Source organism: Varanus komodoensis, unplaced genomic scaffold (genome assembly GCF_004798865.1).
Source record: "Varanus komodoensis strain SLA01 unplaced genomic scaffold, ASM479886v1 scaffold1, whole genome shotgun sequence".
NCBI classification, from domain to species: Eukaryota; Metazoa; Chordata; class Lepidosauria; order Squamata; family Varanidae; genus Varanus; species Varanus komodoensis.
Genome location: NW_025335268.1, coordinates 7,864,813 through 7,884,621, shown reverse-complemented (window position 1 = coordinate 7,884,621; position 19,809 = coordinate 7,864,813). Strand labels below are relative to the sequence as shown.

General features: G+C 42.8%; 1 protein-coding gene across 2 annotated transcripts in view; it reads right to left on the bottom strand.

Moving 5' to 3' along the window:
* Window positions 1-14,439, bottom strand: part of STUM (stum, mechanosensory transduction mediator homolog) — a 53,350-nt gene extending 38,911 nt beyond the window's left edge. For both annotated transcript variants that reach the window (XM_044448268.1, XM_044448260.1), the window contains exon 1: window positions 14,235-14,439. In XM_044448268.1, the coding sequence (XP_044304203.1) occupies window positions 14,235-14,439 (205 nt within the window). The remainder of the gene's footprint in view (window positions 1-14,234) is intronic.
* Window positions 14,440-19,809: the final 5,370 nt, after the last annotated feature.

Sequence of the window (19,809 nt, the reverse complement as noted above, 5' to 3'; positions counted from 1 at the left end):
CCCAGACTATTATGCTCGCTTGCTCGCTTATTTATTAAAAGCTTTTCTATCCCATTCCCTACAGAACATTTCAGGACAGCTTATAATAAATAAGTGGAATAAAACAAACCCCCTAACATCTGACCATTAATATACTAAAACTCACATTGAATGTTAAAATAACGGGAAAATAAAGAGTTTTGCCTGATGCTGAAAAGAATATAACATCGGTGCCAGGCAAACCTCTCTGGAGAGCGTATTCCATAATCGGGGCACCACTCTTCCAGGTACTCTCCTTTCTAATCTCCTTCAAAGAGGGCTCCTGGAGCAGGACCTCCACCTCGGATCTCGAGGGGCAGGGCGCATAGGGAAGAAGGTGCTTCTTCAGGTATCCTAGACCCAAGCCATTTAGGGCTTTGTAGGTTATCACCAGCACCTTAAATTATGCTTCCATGTTACTCTACATGCTCCAGCAGTCATTTAGAAAAAGAAAGCAGCTCCATGGGGTGAAATGGGACACAGGTACTTTAAAACTAAAATATAACAAGCTCAGGGTGCTTACTCTTGGCAAAGTAACAGGAGTTAAACATTTGAAAGAAACCACCTGTAAACCAGAAGAACTGACAGAACAGGGAATCAAATGTGGATGTGGTAGTGGACCTGGAGAATGCATCTGGAAAGATAAAATTTTCTGGCTAATGAGAGTCAACTCACTGTCAAGTGAAATAACCCAGAGGACTGTTTTCTGTGAAAGTGTTCTCCCTCCCTCTCCCTCTCCCTCTCCCTCTCCCTCTCCCTCTCCCTCTCCCACACACACACACAGAGAGAGAATGCCTCTAACATGGAGGGTAAGTTCTCAGCACTGCAACTGTGGCATACAACATGTCTACCACCTAGACTCAACCGCTGCTCAAGATCTGCGGCCACTGAACATACTCAGTCCTCACTGGACTGATTCTTGGTGAGTGAGGTTAGGTTTCTTTCCCCTAAAGGTTCTTCTCTTTCAACAGACTGGCATACCTTTCCTGTGTTTCTCAGCAGCCCTCTTCTGGCATTGGATCAAAGCACTACATGTGCCTGTATATTTACACATACACACACACACACAGTACACACTAAGACCCTGCCAGATTTGTGCAAATCAACTTATCTTTTTTTCTTTTAAAAGAAAACCTTAATAAAAGGCACCTTTCCTTACCATTCACACCATTCATCTTTTTAACCTTCACTGTAATCTTTGCAATGCATCTGGTTCACTTAAAAGAGAAATTAGATGAGTATATATGAAGCCAGTGGTCGTCCTCCAAGTGTTCTCTCTAATCACCATCAATGACACTCCATACATTAAAAGTGCATATCATCATTCGTTTATAAATGTACTTATTTCTGGAACATTCTCTACAGAATCTACAGCAAAGGCACTACAGTGCTGAGGTAGTACAGACAAAAATAAGGTATGTAACACATACTTTTGAAAAGATGTTATGTAAGCTCAGAGAACAAAGTAACAAGCAAGCCAATTCCCATTATGACTTTTACAAAATCACAAAAAGAAACCTGCAGGCTTGGTTATTTGAGGATTCTGACAACACAACCAAAGGTTCAAGAAGTGTTTAATATCTTTTCTGTGTTTTATTCTCATAACGGTGGCTGAAGAATATTACCCTGAATGATCGTGACCTCCCAAACATTATCTAGAGAGCTTGAGGACTGGGCAGACATGCCAGCTGGGGTTTCCCTTGTCAGGAGAATGAGAAAGGCTCTGTACATATCAAGATCCGTATGTACAATAACACCTCCCTCATATACATATTTGAACCAGTTTCCCTCCCAAAGTCTGAGGTGAGTTATGCAATGCAAATTACCACCTCCAGGTATACAAAGAGAATGTTTATGGAACTGAATGATTACAATATTTTAAAAGTGGTTCTTAAAAGGCATTAACTGCAATGCCTTCATGTGTAAACTTACATCAGGATGGGGAAAGCATGGAAGGAGGCAAATGCATTGACTCAGAAGCACACCAGAGCGCCAAATCTGCTTCCCACGCTGACTGGCACACAGCAGCTCTACAAGGTACATGGTCTGTCAGTTGTGGGGTACAGCCAAGTCTTCCTCTTAGCTCTTATCTACACCACACAGCGGAGGATACAAGCTACTGAGACCAACAAATGAGCAGCAAACACACCAAGCTGAACTTTCTTTCTTGCCCTAGCAAAGCTATGTTGTATTAACATTTAATGCTGGTGGCAGTTCTAGGTTTTTTGAGGGCTCTTGGACAAGACCCCTCAAGAGGCTCCTTCCCTCACAGAGTAGACCTTCTCCTGACCATTGCGATCAGCTGCTATTGCTTCGCCTGCTCAATTTCAGAAGCCAAAGCAGAGCCCCAGTGGCATTTACAGCGGTCATGACCCAGACCAGAGCAAGGGACAGGTGAACCGGGATGGTAAAGAGGAATAACTCCAGGGTTCTCCTGTTAGTAGGGTCTTACTGGGAAGCGGGCTCTTAATGACGACTATGCATTATGTAGGTCCAAGCATGCCAAAAGCAAGAAATAGGGGACCTGATTTAAAGCACTAAAGAAGAGCTCAAGGGAGGGTTGCCGAACCTTCTCCCATTTTATGTCAAACCTTCTGGTAGTCTGATATTCAACTCAGATTTCAGCTCAAAATGGGTCGTGGGGGAGTATTTCCAGGGAGTGGCCAAAATCTGAATCATGCTTGCAGCTCTTCTCAATCTTCCTAGCAGTGGTTCTTCAAGGGAAAAAATGTGCAGCTGCTATGAGCAAGGTAAAGTTTTTAAAATAAGATGAGGGAAAGAAATGACCCTGCAATTTGGGGGCTCCAAAGCAGGCAGCAACTGTGGGGTAGGCGAGTAGCAATTCTGTGCAGCATCAATTCAAACTTATTTTGCTTCCACTAGGCTCAGATACTGGAATCAACTATCCAGGAGGAGTGTAAAAGCATGGATGGAAAGAAAACTGACTCCGGGTCAGTAAGCTACATTAGGGTTTAAGCTGCATATCTTCCTACATTTTTCAGATCTATTATCCCTTTTATTGAGAATTAGCAAAATCTCTAGCAATTTGAGACTTTAGGGTAGAATCAACATTTGAATTGCAAACCACATGCAAAGATCATGAAGTATAACCACAGTTCAGTGGGAGGCAAGGCCAAAATCCTCCATGCTACTATATTCCCAATCACTATATATGGGTGTGAAAGCTGGACAGTGAAGAAACAAACAGAAAGAGAGGTGATACATTTGAAACATGGTGCTGGAGGACAGCTTTGAATATACCCTGGACTTACAGAAAGATGAACAAGTGGGTCCTAGATCATACCAATCCGGAACTTTCCCTGGAAGCAAACATGACAAAATCAAGGCTGTCGCACTCCAGGCATATCATGAGAAGGCAAAGTTCATTGGAGTAGACAGTACTGATGGGGAAACTTGAAGGCAAAAGAAGAAGACTAAATATGAGATGGATAAATAAAGGAAGGTACAGCCTTGGCTTTACAAGGGTTGAACAGTGCAGTCAAAGCAAGGGCATTTTAGAGGGCATTCATCATAGGGTTGCCATAATTCAGAGTTGATGACACATACAATAAAAAACAGAGGCAGGAATTTCCAGTCTTTCCTTCACAGAAGAGCTAGAGAAGAAAACGGGATGAAGCCATGCACAACCCTGCAACTTAAGCACCATTTTCTTGGTGGAAAGGTGAGGTATGAATCAAATAAACAAACATCTTAACCTCTCATAAAATTCTGTAAATAAGCAGGGCAACAACTGGGTAAAAGGCTTGGGTGGAATTACCCATAGTCTCTCAACTAGTATCTCCTATGCTGCTGAATCATGCAGGCCGTGGAAACATTTAACTTAAATCATCCAGATTCAGATTTGTTAATTTCATTTTCATTTGCAATAGCAAAATATTTCCTAAATCAGACTTCCCCAACTTGATGCCCTCCAGATATGGTGGAATGTATTCCCAACAGTCCCAACTTGCTGGCCATGATGGAAGCGGCATCCCAAGATTTCTGGAGAGTACTAGAAGCTTAGGGAGGGTTGCTCCAAAGGAAGAAGCTATACAAGGATCCACAACCTGAGGCCCATGGGCCACACGTAGCCCCCAACCTCTTTCTGTGTGGCCCTCCAAACTGTTCATTTACTGCTATCACCCTCAAATCATTTTCCTGAAGACCCACAGTATTCTTCCTGCCTCAAGTAGCACCATGTACTGCTGTTTTGCCTGTCCCTTGCTTACAAAAAACACAATAGCAACACTGTTTCTTCTGGTCTCCTTCTGTTAGTCCCCTCTTGGTCTTACCCTCCATGCTGGGTGCTTTGATAGCCAGCAGAGCTCAGCTACTAGTACCATTCATCTTTTTCACTCCCCCTCTCCATGCATTACCATGCTGAAGGCCACGTATGTGTGTAAAGAAAACAAAAGGGCCACGTATGTGTGTAAAGAAAACAAAAGAGCTCCATGGGCACATACAAGAAATGTCAAGAGAAGAGAAGTTGGGAAAAGGAGAGTAAAAGGCCTGGTATTTTTGCAAAAAGGATACAAAGTGCTTTGCATGCCGAACATTTCTAGAGGCTCCACCCATCAAGGATCCTCCAAGTGGCTTCCAAGGTTACTGGTAAAGTTGCTGCTTCAGGCAAAAGCATTCTTCCTTCCTCAACAAGAGCTGGTTGCTCTAATTTTTGCCTTGCTTCCTTTTGTCTCTCCCGGCTAGTTTTCTCATGCAACTGAGATTGCAGGAGTCAGTGAATAGCCCCTTAGGTTGAAATGCAAGGAGTACTTTCTTAGCAGGGAAACTTATGGGATCACACTCCCCACTTCTTCCTCCAGCCAAGTTCCTTTCCCATGGCTGCCTTTTTGCCTGTCATGATTGAGGATTGGCAGCTGGCAGTGATGTCTACATACACCCTGCATATAACTGGAAGCCAACTTAATAGCATATCCTCTGCTCCAGGTGGGAGGCTGCCCTTTCATTCGCTCTTTCCCTCTACCTGACCTTTTCTGGAGGACCCCCCCCCATTTTTAAAATATTAGCATGTACAGATTTAAACCTCAAGGCAGTGTCCTTATTGAGAAATAAAGCTCATAGTATTCAATGTACTTAGGATTACAACTCTGCCATCTGGTAGGTCAGATACATAATCCATTTTTTAAACAATTCTTCCTAGCCTGTGCATATGGCCCAATATTCCTGAGAACTGTAGAGGCAGGGGTCTCTTCTTTTCTTTGCCATAGCCAAAATGAAAAATCCCAGCTAACAGCAGCCAGAGTGGGGTGGATTTCATGGGAAAGGGAAGAGTTAGACCCTTTAACTATACTTCTCATATTTTTATTTATTCAAGGATAATATGGAAACTCTGCAACTGCTGCTCTGCTAAAATTCTGTAAGAAGGTGTCCGCAAAAGAAAGTGCTGTTTCAAAGAAACAAAAATTGCAGATGAGCACTGTGTCTTTAATGACAAATGGACTATGGAGTACTTCTTTGTTTTAAACAATGATAGTGGAGTTTGCCTGATATGTCTTGAACCAGTCCAGGTATTAAAGGAGTACAATGTTAAAAGACACTATGAATCCTGTCACAAGAGCTACTCAATATATCAAGGAGAGGTGTGAATGAACAAGATAATTTTCTTTAAAAATAAGTGTTTTTGCAGCAAAATAGCTTTAGAAAGCATGTTGAGGAGAACCTGTTGACTGTTAAAGCCAGATATCATGTTGCTAAATGTATTGCTAAGAGTGGTAGGCCATTCATTAATGGTGAATTTGTTAAGAAGTGCATGGTTAAAATAATGGAGGAAATGTGCCCTGATAAAGGTATCTTGTGTTAGTTGTGTCAGTTTATCTGCATCTTGAGTCACTAGGCATGCTGAAGAACTAAGAGAAGGCTGCACATGTCACTGATGGTGAAGGCAAAAAAAAAGAAAAAGAAAAGAAAAGAAAAGAAAAGAAAAGAAAAGAAAAGAAAAAGAAAAGGCATTAGATGAGAGCAATGACATCACAGGCACTGCTCCACTACTGATCAGCGGAATAGATTCCAACTTCAGAATTACAGAAGAATAAGGTGCACTGCAGAGTCTGAAAGGCACTACAACTGGAGAAAACATTCTTGAATGTGTAGGAATTGGCAGATTTTGATATGAGCTGGGATAAATTGAAAAGCATCACAAACAATTGTGCAAGAAATATGGTAGAAAGACAAACTGGTGTAGTTGTAAGAATCAATGAAGAGATATTGAAATTAAATGATGTATTTCCCATCCAATTTCACTGCATCAGTAAGCCTTGTGTAGTAAGATTCTTCAGCTGGAAAGTGTGATGCAAATGGTTGTATCTAGCATTAATTACATAAGGCGTCATGGCCTTACTCATCACCAGTTTCAAAATTTTATCTCAGAGATAGATGCAGAAAATGGAGATCTATTGTACTATGCAGAAGTCAAGTGGCTTAACAGAGGCCAAGTTCTGAAACATTTTTTTCAGTCTCTGTGATGAAGTTAATGTCTTTCTCAAAGAGAAAGGAAAAGGTCAAGAAGTACTTTCAGACTCTGGATGGATTTTTGATTTGCTTAACTGATATCACAGAGTATCTGAACACATTGAATCTAAGGTTGCAGGGAAAGGAAAGCTTGTGTGTGGCATGTATTCTGAATTGAAAGCTTTTGAAGCAAAACTAAACATTTTTGTGAAGCAAGTTAATGAAAGTAACTTTTCAAACTTCTCATGCTGCAATGAACTAAAATTTGAGAAGGACAGGAATTTACAAATCCATGTTGAAAGAGACATCAAAGCACTGAATCTATTACAGGTGGAATTCCAGATCAGATTCACTGATTTACATAAGCATGGGAAAGAAGTAAGAATGTTTCAGAATTCAATTGAAGTAGCACCAGAAGATGCAAGTAACTTTTTTTCTGATGAAACTAATTGATTTGCAAACCAGCGATCAGTTCAGAGACATTTACAAAGAAAATAGTCACTAGATTTCTATCATAGTCTACCCGATATATTTTTCAACCTAAAAACATTTGCTGCAGGCATGTTCACAGTCTTTGGCACCACATACATCTGTGAACAAACTTTGTCCAAGATGAAAATTGTGACCTCCAAGTCTAGGTCAAGACTTACAGTTGAACATTTGCACAACATTTTAAGCATGTCTGTCACAAACCTTGACATGGACAGCAATGCCTTGGCTAATTGAAAACGGCCACAAAAATCACAGACTAGGTAAGCATGTGTAGCTAGATAAAAGGGTTCTACAGTAAAATATTGTTCCAAAATGGATTGCATTCAAGTTAACATTTCTTCATTGACCTCTGAATGTTTTCTTTTCATCTAAATCAGTAGGTTAATAATTTCGCTACATTCTGATTTAAGATGTGGCCCTCTTTAGGGTTGGGGCATGTTAATGCAGCCCCCATGTCCCAGAAGGTTGGGGACCAATGAGCTATACCAGGAAAATCAACTGGAATCAGCTGCATCCCATACTCTGGTTCTGGAAAGGCTCAGGTTAAGGAACTTGATAGCCTTTATTTAAGTAACAACCATTAGTAAGCTTCTTGTCCTACTTGCCCTTTCCATGTCCAGACATCTTTCTCTAGTAAAAAATATAATGGTAGAAAATGTACTTTAATTTTAAGCAGGGAACAGAAAACACTTCAAAAAGGGCTCATTAAACAGAAGTGATTAAACTAAGCAAAGAGAAGGTCACACTACTGAGTCATTGAAATTCATACCTCTGTGCCATAAGACTAGAATAAAGCCCTTTTCCCCTCCAGCATTGACAATTCTTCCTGAAATAGTTTTAATTAATATCACACTCTGACATAACTCACCGCTGAACACCTTTCATCATGGGTATCCCAAGGCATACATACATATAGTCTAAGAAAGATATTGGAACAGGAGAAGCACTCAACATGGGCAAAAAAGGAAGAGAAGCAAGGCAAAAAGTTTTTCACTCAGAAATGATAGTTGATTAACACATCCAAACTCTGTCAAAATCCAAGAAAGGGAATGCCTTCAAATTTGCATTTTGAAATGGTAGCTAGTGCTAATCTTTAGGTAAGTGTAATTTCTCCCTAAACTATTTTTTCAATGTTGTAATATCTCAGTGACTGATAATTAATTGTATCCAAGATCTAAGAAATTTGCAAGCCCAGGAAAATGGTATGGTATAGAAACATAGAAACAGAGCGAGTCAGAAGGGGTCTCCTGGGCCATCTAGTCTGACCCCTGGCTCCAGCTGGCTCCGCTCACAACATGCCCACCATGTGCATGATATGGATATTATGTATAATACCATATTTTCTTTAAAAATACAGAGAATGTGTTTCTGTCTTTCAGAGACAAAGCTTAGGGGCCATAGGACTGTGCCTGAATAATATTATGTGAATTTGTGGTTGACTACTTCTACTTTCATAAGGAGCTCTGGGGTTAAAATCCCTGCCAAAACAAAGAAATCACTTAAAGAAAATTAACTTAATGGTAGTGGTATTCAAAATATTTTAATGCATACTTTATGTTATTTGACATAATTTGCTACCTCATGCATTTTTGTTGCCAATTGCCAGGACAGTGACATACATATAACCACTTTCTATACAAATCTACCTTTGTTGATATGTCTCAAAGCCAAAGCACATCAGAAAGTCTTGCCCTGGTCAAATTCAGGTACCCAAACCATATTCTTATTAGTGGCTACAGAGACGATTCAGAATGCTAATGTGCTAGGAGCCGAGACTTGCAGAGAGATGAATGGTTTTGCTGTTGCTTTTTCTACTAATGAAACTACTTTTGCCATAGTTGCAAACTCAAGTTCTTGTAGACAATTCATATCAACCGCACAGCCCAAATAGAACAGATGTCAAAACCGGTTCTGTATGTAACATATTTGAATTTCTTTTAAATTCCTCCCCTCCTTCAGCAGATTTAGTATCAGCAATCTAAGGACTTGGGGAGAGAGGCTGTCATCCCTCTGCTTTTCTATAGATTTAACTAAGTCTGACCCAATCTGAAAGGAAACCAGCCCACTTCAAGCACTAGATAGCATGGTGATATTGTTTACACTGCAAACTGGTGCAAGGCAAAATAATCAAGTGACAACTTTACTACACAATAAATAGCACAAAATCCTCAACATCTCAGCTTGGTCCTCAGCTGAGCTGCTTATTTATTTTTCTATTTATATCCTGCCTTTTTCCTACAAAGGGCTCAAGGCAGCTTACATCTCCTCCTCCATCTTATCCCCACAACAACAACGCTGTGAGGTAGGCTGGGCTGGGAGTCTGTGACTGGCCCAAAGTCACCCAGTTGGCTCCATGGCAGAGCAGGGACTAGAACCCAGATCGTCTGAGTCCCAGTCCCATGCGCTTAACCACTACGCCACACTGGCTCTTATGGGAAGACCAGCATAAAAATGAATTGAAATAAGCAAACAAAGTGATCAGACTGACACAGGATCCCCTACATAAAAGGGGAGGGCTGTATTCAATGCAGCGTACTCCCCAAGTAGGCACATATAGCAGAGGTTGGCAACTTGTGGTTCTCCAAGGGATTTAGCCTTCAATTCTTATCAACGCCTAGCCAGTACAGTCAATGGTGAAGGATAAAGGGAACTGTAAGTCAAAACATCTGAAGGACCTCAAGTAGTCCATTCATGATGTATATAGGATTGTAGCCAAAGACATGAAACCTAGGCTACAAGTAGACTGAAGGGAATACTACTAAGTAGACATATGGATCGCAACCTAAAGATCTTAATGTTACATGCACCATTAGTGGGAGCATTTTTATGGTACATCCACCTGGCCAATGGATCAAATAATTCCCAGTATGGCAGGCCCCCAAGAAACAAGAAACTCTTAGCCCTCCGCCAAAGGGTTAGAGCTGGGAGATCAGATAAGATTATAACTGGGAACTGCTAGAATTATTTGCTCAGCTCACCGAGCAGCTCACTTTTCAACTATGGTTTGAGAAGCAACATACATCATTAAGAAAATTACATATATACATTAAAATCCATACAATTAATACAAAACCATCCCAACTGGATCTGGAGCAAGCACTGACAGCTGCCTCCCTCTCTTATGCGTACCTCCACATATAGCACTTGATTTTAGATAATTTTCAAAAGAGGGATGTTGCACAGCTATTTTGCCCATTATTATCCATTAGTGGAAACACAGGAGTCAATTCCTCTACCAGAACTTCTCTGAATGTTCAAACCTCCCTCAAAGTTAAATTTCTCAGGTCTGATTCAGTGCCAGCCTAAGTTTAATGTTTAGAGGTATGTGCATTCCGGTTTCGTTTCAAGACAGATAAAAGAACACAAAGTGGTTTCAATTCACTGATTATTAAAACAAGGTCTCATAAAGAGATGATCATTCTGTAAAGGTTGACCTTCGTGACTTAGAAGGATTTTCTAGAAACCAAGAACTGGAGCTCTTGGGTTGTGCCCTGTGTTAAGTCTAACCTAATTCCCATTTATCTTAATGGGCCTATGCTATGCAGGATACTAACATTAGAGTCAATGCACTGATCCTTTGTTCTACCCTTAAGCCAACACAGGGTCAATGCTAGAACACACTACAAAAAAAGAGGGTGAAAATTCTTATATTCTAATTACAAATAAAACATCTTTTCTAGATTGTAAGCCTGCTTAAAATTGCTAGTCTCCACTGTGAGGCTTTACAAGGGAGACAGTTAGATGGTATTTGGCATCGTTTCCCAAATGCTTTAAACATTCATATTGTGCCATTTCCATCATTACTTTTAAAAACAAGTGAAAGACATCTATTAAAGTACATGCTATTAATTCCTGTTTCAGCATATGGATGGGTAAATATGCTTTTACTCCATGAAGCAGAAGATTTTGATGCAACCAAAGTGACATTCTGCTGTTTCCTCTCCCATAGCTGTGCTCAGAGAGGTGCGACATGACAGACAGGCAAGCAAATATTGCTAATTCAGTCTATATGGTAGTTTCTTAAAAGGCATTTTTGACCATCTATTTGAGGGAGGGTGGTAGTTCATTGCAGAACAACATGATTTGCATGCAGAAAGTGCCAGATCCAACCAATTAGGTTTGGGAGTAACAATTCCTGCCCTAAACCTGGAAAGCCACTTCCAGTCAGTGTCAACAATGCTGGGCTAGATGGACTGATGGTCCAACTCAGTTAAAATAGCATCACACTATCCTAATATACAAAATAGCAACCATGCTTCATTTCATAACACTTTAAGAGAACTCGCAGAGCAAATAAGACGACAAACATTAAAGTGGCACTTTCTTATGAGTGAGCTTCGGTCGACTCCAAAGAAACATGCATGGGATCAGGATGAACCTATGGCTGCACTGGGATGTGGAACAGCAGGGGGAAGAGAAAGGACGTGTCCTCTCTTGGGAAAATTCCACAATACATACATGCAGGTATAAGATTACAGTAACAACAGTGAAACATTTCTTCATTTCAAATAGGTTAAACAGATGGGTTGCTTTAAGTTGTTGATCATAGAATTGATTCCCCAGTGATGCGTGCAATCTCAGACTCTGCCAACAGGATGGCTTCATGAATGGAATCACCAGGCTATGCCAGTGTTTCCTAGTGGTTATATTGACAGACCAGGGACAGGAAAATCCAAGTTCAAACCCCAAATTAGCTATCAGTGCTATGAACACGGATGACTCTCCTTCTCTCAGCTTAACATATCACATAGGGTTGTTGCAAGTATAAATAGGGCAGGGAACATCTTTTAAAACCACTCTGAGCTCCTTGGAGGAAGGATGCAATAAAATAATAATAAATAGAGATAAAATGGATGTTTGGTCATAAAGGATAGAGAGACAAAAATGAATTAGGTAAGCCATTTGTAATGATAAAAATAAGTCAAATTAAAGACTTAATTGTATTAATGTGTTTCATTTGACTCTACAACCATTTAATATTATTATTGTTAGTATTGTGCTTTGCACAAGTAAAATTTGGGAACAAATCACTATTATAGGTATTGTTTTGATACTATACTGTATGAGCAAATGTTGTGGAATATTGCTCATTTTTCTTCCTTATTCATTCCACAAAGAATAAAGTATTTAACTTCTCACTAGAACTGCTGTCCTTTAAATCCAACAGCAACAACCATTCTAAAAGCTATGTACAAGGGGGCAACATAGCATATCAAACAGAAAGCACCTCATTTTTGTTAATAACATCAGTAACACTTATCAAACAGGTTGCTAAGCCCTAGTTACCTTGTCTCAGTAGGAGCTCTGCCAATTATGCCCCGAGAATTTAAAACCGCTTTCGTATTGTTCATGGGCTTCAGTCATCCTTTTTTCATATTACTGCAATTTCTCTTTCCCTTTCATTGTAACATACTGTAAGTTCTATCATTTAAATTGTAATCCCTGTCACATTGCCCCACCAAAGATATATACATAATTTTAAAACTTGGCATACAGCCCAATGGAAATGGAAAAGACTATGTGAACACAAATAGCATGCTTATAAAAGGTGTAAGTTTTGGGGAAACACTGAATCTTATTCTCAGGTTGCAACTTTTCATCCAAAAGATGTACAACAGGTAGAAATACAGCCGATGGAGCTTTTTTCTAGTATAAAATAGGTTTACCCACAGCAACATTTACTGAGTTTGAGCTGCTATGAAGCTACACAGTATACTTCTATGCATGACACCTCTTACAGGAATGATTCACTCTGATTGAGGATTTCTACAGCTGTGCAGAGCAGCTCATCCACTCATGTCACACCTGAAATGAAGCTGTTCCCTTCCTTGAAAAAGTACTGTTTTCCCCCTCTCTTCAGTCAATACAGAAATTCTTGCAGATACCAGCAGACCTGCCATGCCTTTCCATATGTGAATACCATGAATAAGGGTGAAACCAACAGAAAAAGGTAAAGATGTTTGCCCCATTAGCTGAGATATGCAAACTTTAACATCTCTAAGATACAGGATTCGTGTTAGCTATTGCTTGTCATCTCACTACAGAAGCAAAATTTGTTTGCACCTCTACTTACCTAGCCATCTACAGATGTCCTAACAAAAATGGTATAAAGCAATATACTATGTATCAATGAGCTCACAGCTGTGCTTTTTGGATTCAATAATCCTGAATATAGAATACACCTGGCTCCAAATTCAAAATCACAAATGCACATTAGAACCACTGCATATGCTGCAAGAAACACCAGCAGTAGATTCAGAGCAGACAGAAGAAAAAGCTTCTGTACACAAGTTCACATTAATGGATGTATGGGATTTGATGTCATACTTAGGTAGTGATATCCACTACCTTTAATGGCTTCAAAAGGAACACATACACATTCATGGAGAAGAATTATCTCTTGATAACTAACCAGATGTTCTGATGGCTATATAGAACATCTAAGATTAGAAGCAGTGTACTTCCACCAGTTGCAGGACAAACAGCATCAAAGAGAAATTGCCTTTAGGCATTACTCATGGGCTTTCTAGATACATTTGGTTTAGCCTGGGTAGGGGACAAGATGGACTTTTGGTCTGATCCAGCTCCTAAGAGGAAAGGAATCCCACTCTCTACAGAGCATCAGGTCTTTCACCCATGTCTGCAGAAAAGCTATGAAGAAGGAATTTAAAATGGGCTAACTTATCCGAGAGTGCATTCCTGTGCATATTTAACCAAAAATAACTTGCCAGGGAATACTTGAAGTAGCAGTACTTTTTTCTGACTAAAGATGCATTGGACTGAGTCCTAAATGGTATATATAGATCTTTCAAGCCCCCACCCCTTCCAATTCCTCAGCCTCATAAGAAATCCTAACTACATCCCTACTTCCTAAATCCTGCTACATGATCTTACATTCATAACCACTTCCCTTCCACGACCCACTTTCGCTTCTTCCAAGTAACAGAGAGCAGCAGGCTGCGGGGAATTAATTGATCGCTAGTAAGTAATATTAGCCGCCAAAAAGCGTTTCCCCAACGCGCGGTTTCTCGCCGCTCGGCATCATTCCGGAGCGCAAAGGCGACATACCAATGCAGGCTGGAGAGACACGCTCAAGCGCGGGTCTCCCCAGCGGCACAGCTGCCCTCCCGCGGCTCCGAGCGCATCCCGCTCCCCACACCCAGCGAGTTTTGCCCACGCCGGTGTCCAAGCACCATCCGCGCGCGTGCAACGGTTCAGCGCCGATAAAGCCCCCCGCCAGGTCGGGCTTGCGCGCTTACCTAACCCCGGCACGAAGGTGTTGAGAAACAGACAGAAGACGGCCACTGGGAACGGCATGTAGGGGATAGCGGCGCGCAGGGGGCCCTTCTTCTCTCGCACTTGCACCACCACGCCGCCGGAGGACGAGGCGGCGGCGGCGGCTCCCCTTGGGGCGTCCCCTGCTGCCCGCCCGGCAGAGTCCCCTTCTTTGGAGCCGTGTTCCATGCCGCCTGTTGAAGCGCGCCGGCAAGTACGAAGGCAGCGAGGAAGGCAGAGACGGCTCGCCCGGGCGCCGGGAAGGTCTCCGCGCGGGCGAGCAGCCTGGGCGGGCGTCCGTGCCTGCCTAAGGAGGCGCCTGAGCTGCTGCAGCGGAGGGGGCGCGAGGCGGGCGAGGCGCGGAGCCGAACACGCGCGCGGGCTCTCCCGAGTGCACCACTTAAAGGGGCCGCGCCGCGCTCGGCTGCTCCCTCCGTCGACTCGCTGGCTCTCGCACACGCTTCCCTCGCGCGCGCCGACTTTCTCCGGCTCGCACGCCTTGCGCACGCGCGCTTCGCCTTCCCGACCAGAAGCGGCGCCGTGCCTCGCTCGCTCACGGCCTCCCCCCGCCCCCCAGTCTTATCCCGCAAAGAGTTGTCGCCCACCGCGCACGTGCCTGCTGCTCTTGCAAAGACAACCTTAGCGAAGCTATTCACTTGTCAAAATGAGTGCGGGGGGGGGGGGCGGGGAAATTTTCTTAAGACTTCACGCGCTTCCCCTTACCACTACCATAATCCCATGTGTTTCCACGGAATAATATCAAATCCATATTTTAGGAGAGGGGTCCCGAGCCCCTTTGGGTCAGTGTCTACATTTGGCTACAGTGTTATGGGCTATCTCCCAAAATAGCTTCCATGCGGGACCATTCTTTGCTATGGCGGACTGAACTGGTTATAACATGCGGCTGTCCCAGAGGGCAGACTGGTGAAACTACAAGAAAAGAAACTTGACGGAAGTCTTCGGTTCCAGACAGAGGTGAGCTATGAGTTCTTTGTGACCATCAAATCCCAAAGGGCAACGTGCTACTTTTTGGCATGCCTGTGCCCCAGTTTAAAAAAGCAATAAATTTAAAAACCTGAAAATAAAATTAAGGGAGGCAGCAGTATAATGGGCAAGAGAAGTAGGTAAATGTCAGTGGTCACCAAGAACAGAGCCTCTGAGCAGAAGAGATCCTAGTACTTGGATAACATATTTATAAGTCTAACTCAAAGAGTGTGCAAGTTTTTTAGTTCTCCAGAACTCTTTGTTGGGCTAGATGATAGAATAAAAGCAGGGAATGGCCGTCCTTGAAGCCATAGGATTGAATCCAATGTTAGTCCCATCCAGAATGATCCATTGAAATGAATGTGGGAGGAGGCTGCCCGGATTCAGATAAGGCTTTGGGAGTGAGAATTGCAGGAGACACCCACCTGTTCCCAGGAGAGCTCACAGATGGAGGCACTTGGCATGTCCAATCAAAGGGATTGCCTAGCTAGTCATTCCAGATTTTCCTTGTAAGTAAAGTGATGGGGAAAGTTGTGGTGAAATACAAGTGCACCTCCCCTCCCCCAAATATTGTGAACGAGGCATGGTGATTGCACAATAAAAGCCTTGCCTCAAAACAATCTAGGACTGTTGGGATGAGAAAACAAAGGATTCATTTTGTGTGGCTGCTCCCCACTGGGTTCATGATTTTACAACTAATGTGCTTTGCATCTCCTGTCATATGGACTTTTTGAGTTTCAAAAGACTTTTGTCCCAGTGACTCCTTGGCCTGCAGAGGTTTTGGACTACAATTCCTAAATTCTGGACTATGGGCCAATGTTGGCTGTGGCTGATGGCACTTGAAGGCTCAAACAGTTGGAAATCATGAGGTTGGGCAATGTAGATCTAAAGGCATGACACCAAGAAAAAATCTGGTGAGAGGAAGGCAAAAATAAACTCAGCCACCAATTCCTGAAGTTGCTTTTGTTTAATGAACAGCTGAGCTGAAAACAATTAAGATAATCTGATATTAGCAGACAGGTCAGGGAGAAGAGAAGCCAAAGTCACCTGTGGAGAAGATGGTAATGGTTCCAGAACTTTTATTTCCAAATAGCAGCATACTTCTGATTTAATGCATATCTACTTCTTTAGATATGGGCAAACCACACAATATTCTAGTGCAGGGCTAGACAGAATTGCTGAATGGAAGAGCCACATATGGTGAATGTCAGATGTTTGAGAGCCGCAAGTGGGTGCCTGAGGGCAGTGGCAGCGAGGGGCAAGCAGACACCCATGGGCACCAGTGTCGGGCAGCAAGCAGCAAATGGGCAGCAACAGGCAGCAGAATCAGGCAGTGAGTGGCAAGTGGAAGCCCATGGGCAGCAAGCCACAAGGAGCCACATGCGGTTTGCAAGCCTCAGTTTGGCCACCCTGTTCTAGCGCATACTCGGGTAACTGAATGGCAGCAGGACTAACATGCCGGAGAGGAGGACCAAATAGTGCTTCCTGTTTACCACCACTTTCAGTGTACGAAAACTGACCAAACTGGCAGTTGAACCTTACATCAGCACCCCCAGCAGGACAGCATTCTTCACTAGCTGGATGTGAAGTAGTTTAGAAGGACAGACTGTGTGGCACATGAGCTGTGTGCGCAAGCAACTCATATTCCCTGCCTCCCAGTAGATGCTGTCCAAAGCAAACCCTTCGTTCTGCCTAAGGAAGGGTCAGTGAAGAGGAGTAGCAGCAATGTTGAACTCCTTACAGTTTAGCTTGTGTTTTCTTTAGATACGTCAGTGTAGAAATTTTTTTTAAGGTTACTGGAGCAGTGAAGACCAGTAATCCACAAAGTGCACAGCAATTGGTTTAATCACCTCTAGTACGTATTGCAGACTGAGGTGGTAATTAGGTCACTGTGAGTGGCACAATTCACAAAAAGGCAGTTGTGTTATTAAGCCCTCCACAATCTATAGTGCTTCCTCTTTGGATTTGCAGGTAATATTTCCTATCTGTCTGGTTTAGCACTGGCATCAGAAGACATTTCAGCCTGTTTGAGCAAGCAATATAAAGTCCATGAGCATCCAATTTTGTCAAAGGCAACTTTGATACATCTATCTAAATGTGCAAATACACGATCAAAGCCATAGTCATTCAGGCTGCCTGACTCTATGGAAGGAAGCCTGGCCATCTGAAGGCACAGCTATAAAGATTATCAAACTGTTTATAGTTCTTGCAGATTTCAAACAGTAAAGGTACACACTTCACCTTAAAGCTTGCCAGGATGAATCTCTTACATTGGCTCAGTTAACAGAGAAAAGTCATTGTTAACAGGATTTGAAGAACGATTGAGCAGGTGTTAGCAAAGATGTTCCAAAATATATAGTATTTGCTTTGTTGTAGCATACATGCCTTTTGCTTGCACTTATTAAAACACAATTACTCCGCTGAGTTTGGCCCACCTACACTTTCGCATATGATTTTTCTTGGTTGTCTCCCACACAGCCAGTCATTTCGTTGCATGTATACACCCACAAAGGTTCTCTCAGGGCTCCCACACAAGGTGAATTTCCTATATAAATCTCCTCACCGCACAGGAAGTTTGAACCCCATGCGCGCACTGTCGTATGTGATGAGTACCTATGTGGCTATTTCAGTATGGGTACATGTTACAGGAACGCATTGCCACACGTGGCTCTCAACTGCCTCTGAGACTCAGCGGGGTATAGCTGCCCTAACCGGGTGCCTTCCAGATGTGTTGGACTACCACCTTAATCATGCCCAGCCCCATGGTGGCCATGCAGACTGCAAAGGATGGAAGATCTGAAAGACCTAATGCAGCATCAGGGTGGGCTGGTGCACATGCAGGGTATGGACGTCACTGTAGGAAATTTTAACTGAAATTTTAACTTGAATGATACCCTGATGCATCTGATTTGCTGCTTGCTATTCACTGTCAAGATAGATTTGCCAGGCTTGATTCTGTTCTTGATTAGACTGACATCAAGTGGGGTCCCAAACCCTTTTTGGATCCATGGGGACATTTGGGAATCTGAGAAACTGCTGTGAGCATCACTACAAAATGGCTGCTATAGAGAATGTAGCTAGTCCTACAATGGCTGCCTTGGGGGCCTGGCTAGTCAAGAGGTAGTAGGGAGGGAGAAATAGTGAGGCTAAAAGCTGAGAGGGAGGGCATAATGGAAAGAGCAGCTGTGGGCCCGGCCAAGTCTTCCTCTGTCCACATGGAGCATTGCTCCATCTCTCTTCTCCAAGCCTCTAGCCTTGCAATTTCTCTCACCCTTCTTTGCTATTTCTCACCCTTCCCTTTCCTGAGCATTTCCCCCTTCCGAGCCCCTATCCTTGCTTTCCCTCTCCCACTCTCTCCTTTATCTGACTATTCCTTTTCTTTCCACCCTCTAGCCTCACTATTCATCCTCCCACCTCTTTACTTTGCTGTTTTCCACCCCTCCTAGACTGACCTTGCTATTTCTCTCCCATTGTCCTTTGTTTTGCTTTCTCTCCCTATGAGAGCACTTCATCAGGAACAAGAAGGGAAATGTGGTACTCTCTTTTGGAGGGGGAGAAGACACAAAGAGTTTTATGGGTGTCATTAGAGGTGCCCATGGTCTCCATGTTAGAAGTACCCTGGACTGAAAGAAAGCAAACAACTGGGTCATAAATCAAATCAGGCCAGAGCTTTCCCTAGAAGCAAAAATGACAAAACTGAGGTTGGTATACTTTGGACACATCATGAGAAGACAAGACTCCCCGGAGAAGACAATCATGCTGGGGAAAGTCAAAGGGGAAAGACCAAAGGGAAAACCAAATATGAGATGGATTGACTCTGTAAAGAAAGCCATCGCCTTGATCTTGGAAGAGCTGAATGGAGCTGTCATGGACAAGGCATTTTGGGGAACTTTCATTCAGAGGGATGCTATAAGTCAGAGATTACTTGATGACACACAACAACAACAACATAAGCCAATACTTTGATGTTAACTCATTAGAACACTCTCGCAAGAAGAGAGATTGCCAGTGGAGAAGTAGGCTCATGCTTTTCCTCAAACTCACATTCAGACTAGGGCAGCCTTTCCCACACTTATGCCATCTGAATGGTTTAGACTTCAGATCCCATCAGCCTTGGCCACTTTGGTCATTGATCAGGAAAAGAACAGCAGGAGCATGCCAGATTGGGGAAAGCTGAAACAGAGGATGCAAACCAGTGCCTTAAAAAAAGTACAAAAATTCTAGGCAACACAAATGAGGTAGAATGGAGTCCCATGCAATCACTCCCGAATACCACGTGTTCATGTGAAGACAACCTGCATTGAACAATACACATGACATAGATCAATGTCCATGAGACTGGGAAACCTGGAAAGGACTGGCTCTTTCTTTCGAGAAGAGGATCCTATGTAGCTGTAGCTGAGCATACAGCCTGCAGCTTTAGTGTCAACATGGGGGAAATGAACAGGCACAGTGTAGTAATCCTGCTCTCCGCCTTCATGTTTTCAGATAAGACAGGACCTTAGCCAAGTTTGGTGGCTTCTGCTCCCTTTGCCTGGTGCATTTTCCTCTGCAGTGAGGCAGGGGCTAGTTTTA